General features: G+C 42.6%; 1 protein-coding gene across 1 annotated transcript; it reads left to right on the forward strand.

Annotated features, from left to right (window-relative positions):
* Positions 1–549: 549 nt before the first annotated feature.
* On the forward strand, positions 550–9,611 carry tsku (tsukushi small leucine rich proteoglycan homolog). Its single transcript, XM_080459332.1, has 3 exons — positions 550–835; positions 6,510–6,821; positions 6,989–9,611. The coding sequence occupies exons 2-3, from the start codon at positions 6,513–6,515 to the stop codon at positions 7,727–7,729; spliced, it is 1,050 nt and encodes a 349-aa protein (XP_080315458.1). The 5' UTR covers positions 550–835; positions 6,510–6,512; the 3' UTR covers positions 7,730–9,611.
* The last annotated feature ends 2,136 nt before the right edge of the window (positions 9,612–11,747 follow it).

Here is an 11,747-nt window from a genome sequence, read left to right on the forward strand (position 1 = left end):
GCCTTGAGATGACTGTGTTGTATGTCACGCTATATAAATGAAACTGAGTGGAAACAATGAAATGGAATTGAACTGAGCTGAATTGGTCCACAATCCTGTTCCATGTTGATCTGATGCTTTATGAATTTTGTTTGGTTTTAGTCTGTTAGTTTTTAGTTATTAGAAAATGCACCACCAATATTGTGCAGTTTTTTTGTTTTGTTTTGTTTTGTTTTGTTTTGTGGCAATCCTACAGGTTAAAAATGCCCGACAACTCACTGACCTAAATAAATGCTATGACTTTTAAAGTAAAATTACCCCCCCCATCACACACACACACACACACACACACACACACACACACACACACACACACACACACACACACACACACACACACACACACACACACACACACACACACACACACACACACACACACACACACACACACACCATTAAGTAACGACTTTAACGACGTCCTGGGTGCATCATCACAAAAGAAGGCACGTCATCCTATACAATCCTCACAGTCGCAGCTATTTAAATTGAACCAGTAGTCAGCCGGACGCGCCCTCGAGTTTGAAACCATTTTATTTTGACAGCCCTCGGCAGGAAAAGCTCACATGCCTGCTGGCTTCATATAAGCGGGGAGTGACGAGCAGCAGGAGCCAGACCGGAGTTTATGGGATGGGAAGAGACGAGCGCGTCCCAGCGCTCCTGATGGTTATTGTGGCGGGGCGGACACACTCGGGGAGCCGCGGAGCGCACAGCACACACACCGGGAGGCTGGAACATGGGAGCGGTGGGGTGAAAAGCGGCTGAAAACCGGACTGTCTGATCGAAAGACACCAAAGTAAGTTACGTCGAACTTATAGAGGCTGATGAGGAAGAAGTATTTTAAAGTGAGGGCACTTTTGGACCATCCGCTTTCTCGAGTTAGAGTCTCACAAGTGTCAGACATTAAAACCTACTGGTAGCTCTTGGCCAGATCAGATTTCACGTCTGGCTCGTGCTGAAGAAACCGCCCCTGGTGTCCCTGAACTGGACTGGCCGGGGCTCTGGTGAGCGGTTCCCGCAGATTGTCCCGCACGGAGGAAACTAAACTCCATGGTGCGTCCGAAGCGCGCACCGCCGCGCTGACAGCTTAAAGAGGGGCGGGGTCGCCCGGAATGGTATTTTAGCAGCACTTTTAAGCGATAAGCATGTGCTGATTGTTTTGGATATTTTAGTAGCGGAGCCCCCCCCTCCCCTCCCCCCTCTCTCTCTCTCTCTCTCTCTCTCTCTCTCTCTCTCTCTCTCTCTCTCTCTCTCTCTCTCTCTCTCTCTCTCTCTCTCTCAGCGGTTTGCCACGTACGGCTGCAGGAAATTTGATCTGCAGAGGTGCCCGTGTACGACCCGCCTCTGCTGCTGCACTTCCAGGGCCATGCGGCCTCACTTCACTCTGTGGTGAACGCAGATGCAAAATCTGTCACAGTCACACTTGGTCAGACTTTTAATGGTATTGGTCAGGAAAAGAGACCTTGTGTTTGACACTTAAATGCCGGAGCAAGATGTAAGTAAAGGCTGGTGGGGTATAGGATGGCTGGGTTTTCAGAAAGTATAGTACTTTTGAAAGTTTTGCCATCAAAAGTTTTGCTCACCCCTCAAACTAGATTTCAATTATTATTATAGTTTTTGTTTTAATGAGAAAACTGATGAGCTTGATGTGAAATACCTCACACATTTTAATACATTTTTTAACAGTTTAGTAACTAAAGTGTATTTGTTACTAATACAATGTATTCTACCGATGATTGAAATACCAAAGCATAAAAAAATGCCTTTTTAAATTCCTATATTCTGCACTTAAGTGCACCTGTTGGCTCAGTCATTCGGCTGAGACTAAATATTATAATATTTTAGTGTCAAACACCTTTCATTGATTTGTTTGTATTTTGTCAGAATAACAATTATCTTTTAATACCAGATCTTTATACAAGTGTTCGTGAGGTTGTTTTAACAAAATATTTGCCCTGTCATTCAAGGCAAGGCAAAGTTATTCATAGAGCACCACTCAAACACAAGGCAATTCGCGACCTGTCCAGGGTGTATCCTGCCCTCGCCCATTGTAAACTGGGATTGGCTCCAGCGCTGCCACCCTGAACAGGATAAGCAGTGTAGAAGACGGATGGATTTCAAAATATTTCTCTAAGTTAGATTTAAAAATCTCATGGTAAGAGATCGTCACACACAATATTTGACTGTAATCTTTAACCCAAGGGTGTCAAACATAAGGCCCATGGGTCAAGATCGGCCTGTCGGAGGGTCAAATCTGATATTTCCTGGAATTTACTATCCCGAATTAGTCCACCAAGAGCAGGAGCATAGGCGAACGGCGACATCCAGTACAGAACAGGCAGCAATATCTATAATCCAGAAGTTAAAACGAGTTGCTGTGTCCTAAGCAATATAAGCATTAATGACTTCTGATTTCTGAAAAACTGTGCAGCCAATGAATGAACAACAGGCTTTTTTCAACAATAGTCCACACAGAAACACCCACATTTTCACAATGAACTTTTACTTCTTTGCACAAAACAACTAAAGTATATTAGTCTTTTGCTAACCCAGCTTCATTAAGACCAAACTAGGCTATTTGTGGCCCCAAAACTTAAACTGACACTATTGCTCTACTTCACTAATTCACAACTGCCATCAGCGGCATTTGATCAGCCTCCATCGGTCTGTAAAGAAAGCAAATTATAATGATATTAGTTTAGAGATGCACGGAGCTGGAGCCAATTGTGTTGACAATGGGCGATGGTAGGTTACATCCTGGACAGGTTACTATTCTAACACAATTTGATGACATTAATTGACATCAGAAGTATGTTTTGCTACTGTTTGAGGTAAAGTCCAGAGGAAAAAAACACAAATACACAGAAACAACATTCAGATTCCACACCGAAAGGTGACTCGAACCCACAACACACTGTGAGGTGGGATTGATAACTACTACACCAATGTACAGCCCACAAAATATTAAACAATATCTATCAAAATAGTACAGAGCTCAGAATATAAACATATTTTCTTTAAACTAAATGTTCTGACTTGCTGTATTGACCTATAAACCTATCCCCTCTGCATAACCCTTGCACCTAATTATCTGCCACTAGTGGTCGTTTTATAATTCAACATATTGTCAGACTGGTGTTCGGAGATTCTAATGTGGAGCTTTTCTAGTGTTAAATGAAAGCAGCAATCACAAAAATGTAATCATCTTTGCCTGAGTGTAGTTATCCCAGAAAGCTTTTGACCCCCATTAACTAGAAAGCGTCAATCATCGTAATCCATCCAGTGCTATTCTGAAGTGAGTGTTGCTAAGGTGCATTTTTTATGAATCACCATGCATGTGTAAATTATTTATTCTCCATCACCAAAGGATTTTTCATTGCCACCTAATTGTTTTAAAACTCTTTAGTACCATCGGTTTAATTTAAACTCCCTGCCTTCTCCTCGGTGTCATGCATTATTTGCTTTAAAAGGATTAGTGTGGCACCCATCGTCTAATTACACAGTTTTCAGCCCTCAGCTTGAAGATTAAATTGGGGCAGAGTGGTCTCGGTGACAAAGAACACATCAGAGCACCAGAGGATAGTGAACAAATTGAGGAATAGATGAGGTTTGACATCGATGCAAATGAGTTTGTTAAAAGAGGGCTGAGCCGAATGGATGTTCGGTTATGTACTTTCAGTCTTTCCTCTGGCCCAGATGTGCTTCTGCTGTTTCAATCGTTTCTGTTAGCAGATGCATTTTGTTAAGAAGAGGTTGCTGCTCCAAGATATGTTGTGTCACTTTCGCTCTTCTACTGCACTTTGGTCCACTGTGATTGTTTTAAAGTAACTTATTAATGAAGTTGGTGTGGTAGATAAACTTGTAGCCAAAACAAAGTTTTACTGTCATGGTTTGTTTACACATAGAATATAATAATGGTAACACTCTGACAGTTTTGCTAAAGTTATATAATACTGTACATGATCCTGAGTCATGATTCATGTGCAAAATACCTGAACGAAGCCGTGAACTTATTGCAGGCAAGTGTCGAAGAGGCAGCAGTGAAACTTTTTAAAGCTTTCTCAGGACGAAAAGCTGTGACGGGACCCTTGAAAGGGAGAACGTGTGGAGGTGTGATTTCACATGCTTGTGCCAATTGCCCACCCAGAGGTGCGTCGCCGCTGACCCGGCCGTTGCCTTTGGGTAATTGCAGTAGTTAAAAGGTGTCTGATTTGAAGACGACGCCAACTGCAGTTCACTGTTCGTCAGGATTTATTGTTGAGAAGTAGAGAGGAACACCTGGTGCGGAAAGTTCACGTTCCTCGCCGACGCAACAGATGGAGCGAGGGATTCAGGAGGGGAGGAGAAGACTCGTGAATGTGGCGGCGAAACCACACTGAGGTGACGAGCTGCCGGAGAACGGCACGGTGGGTGTCAAAAGAAAGCATGTGACCGCTCGGTTTTACTGACAGTTTCCCACATTTACTCCGTCAGCATATGGCTTCTTGTGGCTTTCTAACCAGACGGACCTCTCTGAAGCCTGCTGTTTGTGGTTTTGCAGAGCAGACTGAAAAGAACACTCGTCCAATGTTTTAACGACAGACAATAACATGGCTAATATGCATGTTAAACATAAGAGCGTAGTCCTACTGTTCATTACCAACTCAAATAATTATTTTCCGTCAAACCCCTCACCCGTGTTTGATGTGGTTCAATGCATCAGTGGGATTGTGAAGCTTGTGACGCATTCTGTTAAATGTTATATTCACTAAGTGAAAGATTTGTGTGCTATTGGTTACTTATCAGTCTTAAAACGGTCCTACTCCTGTCTGGTGAAAACCTACAGCTAGATGGTCCTTAGCTTTTGTTGCACGCTCAGACGCACACAGGCGGGCACATATGGTCCTGTCAAAGGTACAGACTATTAACTTTGACACATTATTGGTCCAAGGGTCAAAAAAAACAAACAAACAAAAAAAAAAAAAAGGAAATCTGCACAGAGGTGAACAGCTTTGACTTGGTGGACTTTAAGCCTCTGTAATCAGCATTCTCATGTATGTATCCACAAGTGCTAGTCAACTATGTCGCCTCGTCCTGTTACATAAGCAAAGATGAACTCTCTTCACCCGGGTTAGATATTCCTCATAGTCGCTGTAATCTGATATATATGCATCTTATAAGGCACAGGCCCCAAAAGGTGTTTTTTTTTTTTTTGTTTTTTTTTTTTGCAAGAACTTACCAGTTTGCACAGGATTAAACCAGTAGGACCCGCTTGTTTTGGATTGATAGGATTTTGGTTAGAGTTCCAAAAGTAACAAAACTTTTAGCATTCTCTTCTAGGAACAGAAATAAGTGACATCGTAAGCAACAGTTCAATGATTACCCTCTTTGCCTCTTGTTGAGAATCTCTCCAGTTTGCCATAATCTAAGGTCCTCATTCCAAAGTTATCACATAGTTCACCTACAATCACACTGCTGATTGCATCAGTGCTTCTTCTGCTGTGTCACGCCACGGTGCCTCCACCATATCTGCTCGGTTTTTTTTTTTTTTTTTACCCGTTGTGCAACTTTTAACCTCTGTCCTGTGTGATTGTTATTTGTGTCAGTACATATTGCCCTAGCTCATCTGGCTGGGCTTTATCTGCATAGAGGGACTCAGAGCAGACGGAGCTGAAAACAGGTAGATTCTCTGGTTCAAAAGAAAGGGTCTTTGGTGAGGGGTTTTTTGCAAATGTTTTTATATTGTATGAAATTGTTTATTCTTTTTTCGACATTGTTTTATTCCTTTAGTTTCAGTTGTGGCGCATGGCTACTTTTTATTGTTAATATTTGTCTTCATTTACTGTTTTTTTGTTTAGAACAGAAAATGTGAAAGGCTGGGGGGGTTTTTTCGGCAGCTCTTTTGCAAAGATTCTCAGTTAAACTTTGAGACAATCCTGAAGAGGCACGCTCGTGCAACATCTGTTCCAGATACAGTCATACGGAAATAACTTTTTTCTGTATTTTGGAGTGTGGATGCTGATCAGTTTTTTGTTTTTTTCCTGATTTCTAAGTGGAGCAGAGGTTTAAGATGCACTCTAGTCTTCATTAATACAACCGTCACCGTGCACGCTCTTTCTAGTGAGTTGCCTAAGAAAGTGCAAATGAACTCATTGATCAAAGAAATTAGGTCACACCCGTTGGGAAGCCAAGAGGGAAGGAAATTGGGGCTACTCAAGTTGCACAAATAAAGGCTTAAAGTCTTTTCATGAAGCTTAACAAAAGCTTTGAGGAAGGCATTTGAGCAGGAACAGCTCAAAAAAAAAAAAAAAAAAAAAATCATTAACCAATATTTTTTTTATTTTTTTTTATTTACTTGGACACATTGTTTTGATCTGATCTAGTGATTGCACACAGATTTTAATGAAGTGACTTTCCCCCTGAAATCCTAGTGGCGTCAGTACAGTTAGCCAGATGTTCAAATGTTTACAGTGTAATTGTTTTCTCTCCAGGGCATGATGACACTCGTGTTGTTGCTGGGCCTGTCGCTGCTGGCCGCTGTCCAGTCCGCCACCGTCAAGAACTGCCACCCTGGTTGCCACTGCGAGGTGGAAAGCTTCGGCCTGTTCGACAGCTTCAGCCTGACCAGGGTGGACTGCAGTGGACTGGGACCCGGAGCCTCCATGCCCATCCCCATCCCGCTGGACACTGCCCACCTGGACCTGTCTGCTAACGCCATGGGCCCACTCACTGACGCCATGTTGACCGGTCCAGGCTACACCACACTTGTCAGCTTGGACCTCAGTAGCAACCACATTACCAAGGTATGTCCGTTAGTTTATCGGTCATTTGATTTATTCTGAAGAAAGACTGCACAGATTTTTTTTTTTTTAAGAAAGTTATGAGTTTCATATAAGCTATTTGAATTACATATGGTTAGATAGTAATGTTTTCAGCCTTAATATAATCTGATCTGTGTTTTTCTATTCAGATTAGCCCCAGTGCGTTATCCAAGCTGCGGTACCTGGACTCTCTGGATCTGAGTCACAACCAGTTGGCCAGCCTTCCCTCCAACTGTTTCTCTGGGCTCCCTCTGGCTGAAGTGGACCTCAGCCACAACAGCTTCCAGGAGTTCGACATGGATGTGTTTGCTACTAAAGTGAATGGTGAACCTGTCAGCGTGGATCTATCCCACAACCAGCTGTCTTCGGTCACCACCACTTTGCGTGGGAAGATTTCACACATTCAGACGTTAAATTTGTCGGGGAACCGGCTGTCCAGTGTACCGAGACTGGCTGGACTTCCACTGAGGTACCTCAACTTGGATAGCAATCTCATCACAGAAATCAAGGAAGGAGCCTTTGCTCAGCTGAAGGACCTGGTTTATTTATCCATCAGTGGCCTCAGTGAACTTCAGCAAATCAACTCTAACAGCTTCAAGGGCCTCCAGAGCCTACAAGTCTTAGATCTCTCAAATAACCCGAAGCTCTTGAGTATCAGCCCTGCAGTGTTCAGTGGACTAGACTCGCTGCAAGAGCTGAATTTGACTGGTTCAGGAGTGACGGCGTTGCCGACGAACATGCTGACCCACCTACCCAGCGTTAAGAGCATTACACTGGGACGAAGCATCCACTGTTGGAGGACCAAGAAACAGGGACAGTTTCACCGGCAAATGGGACAGGTTCAACACGACGATGTGCTGAACTGTAACGTGGAGGGAGTGGTCTTATGAGACTGTGCCTGTGGGAACGGACCACTCTAAACGTGTGCCTTATCTGCTTTCTTATGCAAAACATTTTCTCCGTGGTTATACTTTGGATGTCTTTACCGGTCTAGCTTCGCCTTCACAAACTCTTAACACAATATCCTGCATATTATGTCTTATTGAATGAAACACAGTGGCAAAATGTGCAAACGTCTCACAATCGGACATCTTAACTTTGGCTTCGTTTCCACTGTGCAGTGTGTGCCGGTACGGTACGGTGCAGGATTTCGTGTGTTTCCACTGGCAAAAGTTGTGGATAGTACCGATAATACCATACCCGACCATTACCATTTGTTATAACCCCTCCGTTGAGGTACCTCGCACAACAGTATGGATTTGAAACGAAGGAGGAAGTTTTCCAAGCCGTGGCACAGAGAATGGAGGCTCTTGACTTAGCTCACATACCTGCATTGTTTCGTGGCCCTCCACAACGTGGCCTACATTTTTAACTGTACTCACAAATTTGGGTCTGGGTACACGTTGTACCGTACCATGCCGTACTGTGCAGTGGAAACAAGACTTTACATTGTATTTCCAGTGTGTTCCTGAATCTGACGTTTGAAGTAATGTTTGTACATTCACAGAGGGACCATCGTAGAAGAATTTGCACGTTCCATTTTCAGTTTTTTTATTGTTATTTTCAAAAATGCACTTAAACATGGCCAAATTGTGTTCAACTGTATAACAAAATCTACAGATGTTGATGGAATCCATGCTGAGGGAGTTGTACATATTGACCACTAAGAGTTTTGTTTTTGTTTTACGTTCGACTTTGAATGTGAGGCTGAATGGTGAAGATTTAAAAGAAATAGTGTGGAGAGCTTCAAGAGAAGAAGGATGCCACTCTCATGTTTGCTTGTTCAATACGAACCTACAACCAGCAGATTTATTAGCTCAGCACAAACACTAAAAGCAGGGGGAGACAGTTACCCCAAAGCTCACAAAAACATTTAAAGTAGTTATCCAATTGAATGTGGGGAGGTGGTAGTAAGTCTACTACGTTTGGCATGTGACTTATTAACTTTTATGTATATGTGATCCTTTACAAGACTGACTTGATGTACTGGTTTGGATATGTAATCGTATTTTAGGATATGAACAGTAGAAGACTGAATCCATACAAAGTTGTTGCATGATCCAAGTATGAGAAATGAAGTATAACTTATACATTTGGTCAAAGTAGTCTATTCCAAACAGGATAAGCTAACTGTGCCTCCTTGTCTTCCAAAAAAGATCTTTTTTTTTTTTGTAGTACTGTTAAGATTGAAATGACTTTACACACTGTGAGTGTAAAGTTCTATATGTATTATGAAAACAAAATGATCGTACAAATACTTGAAACCTGACGTCTTGTTCTCTGTGTTCAGATAGCTTTCCTTTACAATGACACTTCAATTTCAGTTTCAAATCTCTGCCATTGAGCGACTTCTGACACTGTTTAATCAGCCCGACGTAACGCGAGTAAACAAGCTGTGTCCACATTCAGTTTAAAATCTCCACTGACCTGCTGTCAGGTTCTTCCTCCAGCTGAACAAGACAAGATGTTTGGTAGCAAACTGGACCAATGAAGTATGTGGGAACATCACATGTAGTAACGAAGTGATGCATTGAAGCTGAAACACTGTGCTGTTGTGCAACCTTACCTTGGTCGACCTGTGGTGTTTTAGAGATACGCCAAAAACTGCACATCATATTTTCGTGACTGTCGGCAATCTGTACGTCCACCTTTTCTCTGTTAGTTCAAAATCAGAGAAAACCCAGTGTGTGTGTGTGTGTGTGTGCAACTAGATTGTGTATACAACTTTATCATGTGAATCTTATGTATAATAAATTGCCTATTCTAACCATGTGTCATGGCCGACTGCTCTTAATGATATGATTTTAGAATGGTTTGTCAGTGCAGTGGGAAAAACCTGCGTCGGACACCAAACCACAAGCAGGAAAAGTGTGTGTCAGAAGTGGCACTGCATTTGCCATTTCGTTAGAAATCCAGTTTGTCAAAGTGGCGAATTCAGTCTACTCACGCGACTGACTCATGGCAGGGTGTGCCTCTCTGCAGGACATGAGGAAAGCTCCCACTCACATCTCTTTGCTCTTTGCGCGACTCAGTAGCACGTTGTGCATAAATCTTTTTCGTCTTTATATCCTTGCCAACTTTTAAGATACATAGACACATGTGTCCATGAAAGGCCCTTCAATAAAAAGCAACTCCTTAAAGTGGGGAGGCACACAAAGGTTTGGCAGGGATACTGTGCTTCACTGGACTGGTAACCTGCCAAGTAGGTGACTGGAAAGGAGACGAGCAGAGAAAAGAGAAATGGAAAGGAAGGAGGAGGAGGAGGAGGAGGAGGAGTGGGTAACGGACATGGATCTCTTGTGTTTGGCAAGTGAGTTTTAGTCCTGTGTGAGGGAGACACATTACTTTCTGTGGCACCACTCTGAAACGCCCAAGAAACAGACAAAGAAAACAATAAAATCCGAAAGCTCAAAGGTTGCGTCATATTTTGTTTTTTATAAAGGTCACGTCCTAAAAATTTGGATTTTTTCAGGATATAAAGACAAAATTCCCCCCCATTGCTTTGTGTTTGAGTATCTTTTTTTTGTATATTAGGCTGGGCTTTTAAGAAAGTTAAAGGTAGCCTTCAGCAGATTGACCTCATTGTAGAAAACACTTCCAGATGTTTCTTTCTTTTTTCTTTTTTTTTTGACTATCTCCTAAAGCGCTGGTATGTTTAGACCAAAGCAGCCATCCATCAGAAACTGACCCAGGCTGCATTCTGTCATAAATCCTTCCCACAACACATGACGAATCAGTTTAGAATCCACAAATAGGGGGATTTTTCGGTCCTACAAATATAGCCGCACACATCCCAGCATAAAATCTTGAGTTCAAACTGTTCAACTTGATACCACATGATTGTGTATGTGTTTCAGAAGTAGTCAAATCAAGGTCTCAATCAGAAAGCTGTGCTGGTCGGCGATCAGATCATGTGCATTTCTGTGTTCCAGTTGGCTCCTGACAATGTGCCTCTGTCCAGACTGTGAAATGCACGACATGTGTGGATAAGCAGGGCAAATGTTTTGACATGCAATTTGTATGATACACAGTGTAGTGCAAGATACAGATGATTCAAACTTGATTACAGTTACGAGCTAAGTTTTTAAAAAGAGTTTCATAAAAAAAAATATTTGAACTTGGAGTTACTTTTTATTTATTGTCTTCTGTTACAGTCCACAGGCTGTATGGCCTCGTGTGTGTGTGTGTGTGTGTGTGTGTGTGTGTGTGTGTGTGTGTTACCATGTGCTGTTTGACAGGAGGTACCCTCACAGACGTCCTCCTCCTCCCGTCCCGATGTGGAGCACTCTGACTGGAGGATAACAGCTGATTGGCTCGGCTCCGCCCACCAGCTGAGGCCATTTAACCAGCTCCAGCAGGCTCCTCATGGCGGCTGATGACTGAGGTGTCCGGTTAGTCTGCCTCGAGAAACCTTGGGGTGCGTTTGAACGACTTTGTGATTTTTTTGAACTCGTCCAACGGTTCGGTTTTGTCTGCATTAGGTGTTTTGTTTGTTTAAATTCTTCCGCCCTCTTGTTTATTAAATTTGTGTTAGTTGAACCTTTAGGTAACGGCCTTCTAGTGAAGAAGCTGCCTGTTTGTTTTATTAAATCAAACATTGTATAGTTCGTACTGGAAATTACCTGTTTGTCCCTCCTTTGTTGCATTATTATTTCATCTTGTTGTCTCTGTTTGATTATTGTAACCCTGAAAACTACTAATAAAACCCTCACTTCACCCAAACTCACCTGGTGATTGTTGCGTCCAACACCTACATCCTTCTCCTAGCGGAGGCAGGTCGTAACATCTTCTCAGACTGTTTTAATACTGTACACCTATTGTTTCTTTGAGACACATTAGCTGGGCTGTCAGCGCTGTGTGTGTGGCAGTGTGTTCATCATTTACTTGGAGTAAGAACAACTATAAACA

Source organism: Lipophrys pholis, assembly GCF_963383615.2.
Source record: "Lipophrys pholis genome assembly, chromosome: 3".
NCBI classification, from domain to species: Eukaryota; Metazoa; Chordata; class Actinopteri; order Blenniiformes; family Blenniidae; genus Lipophrys; species Lipophrys pholis.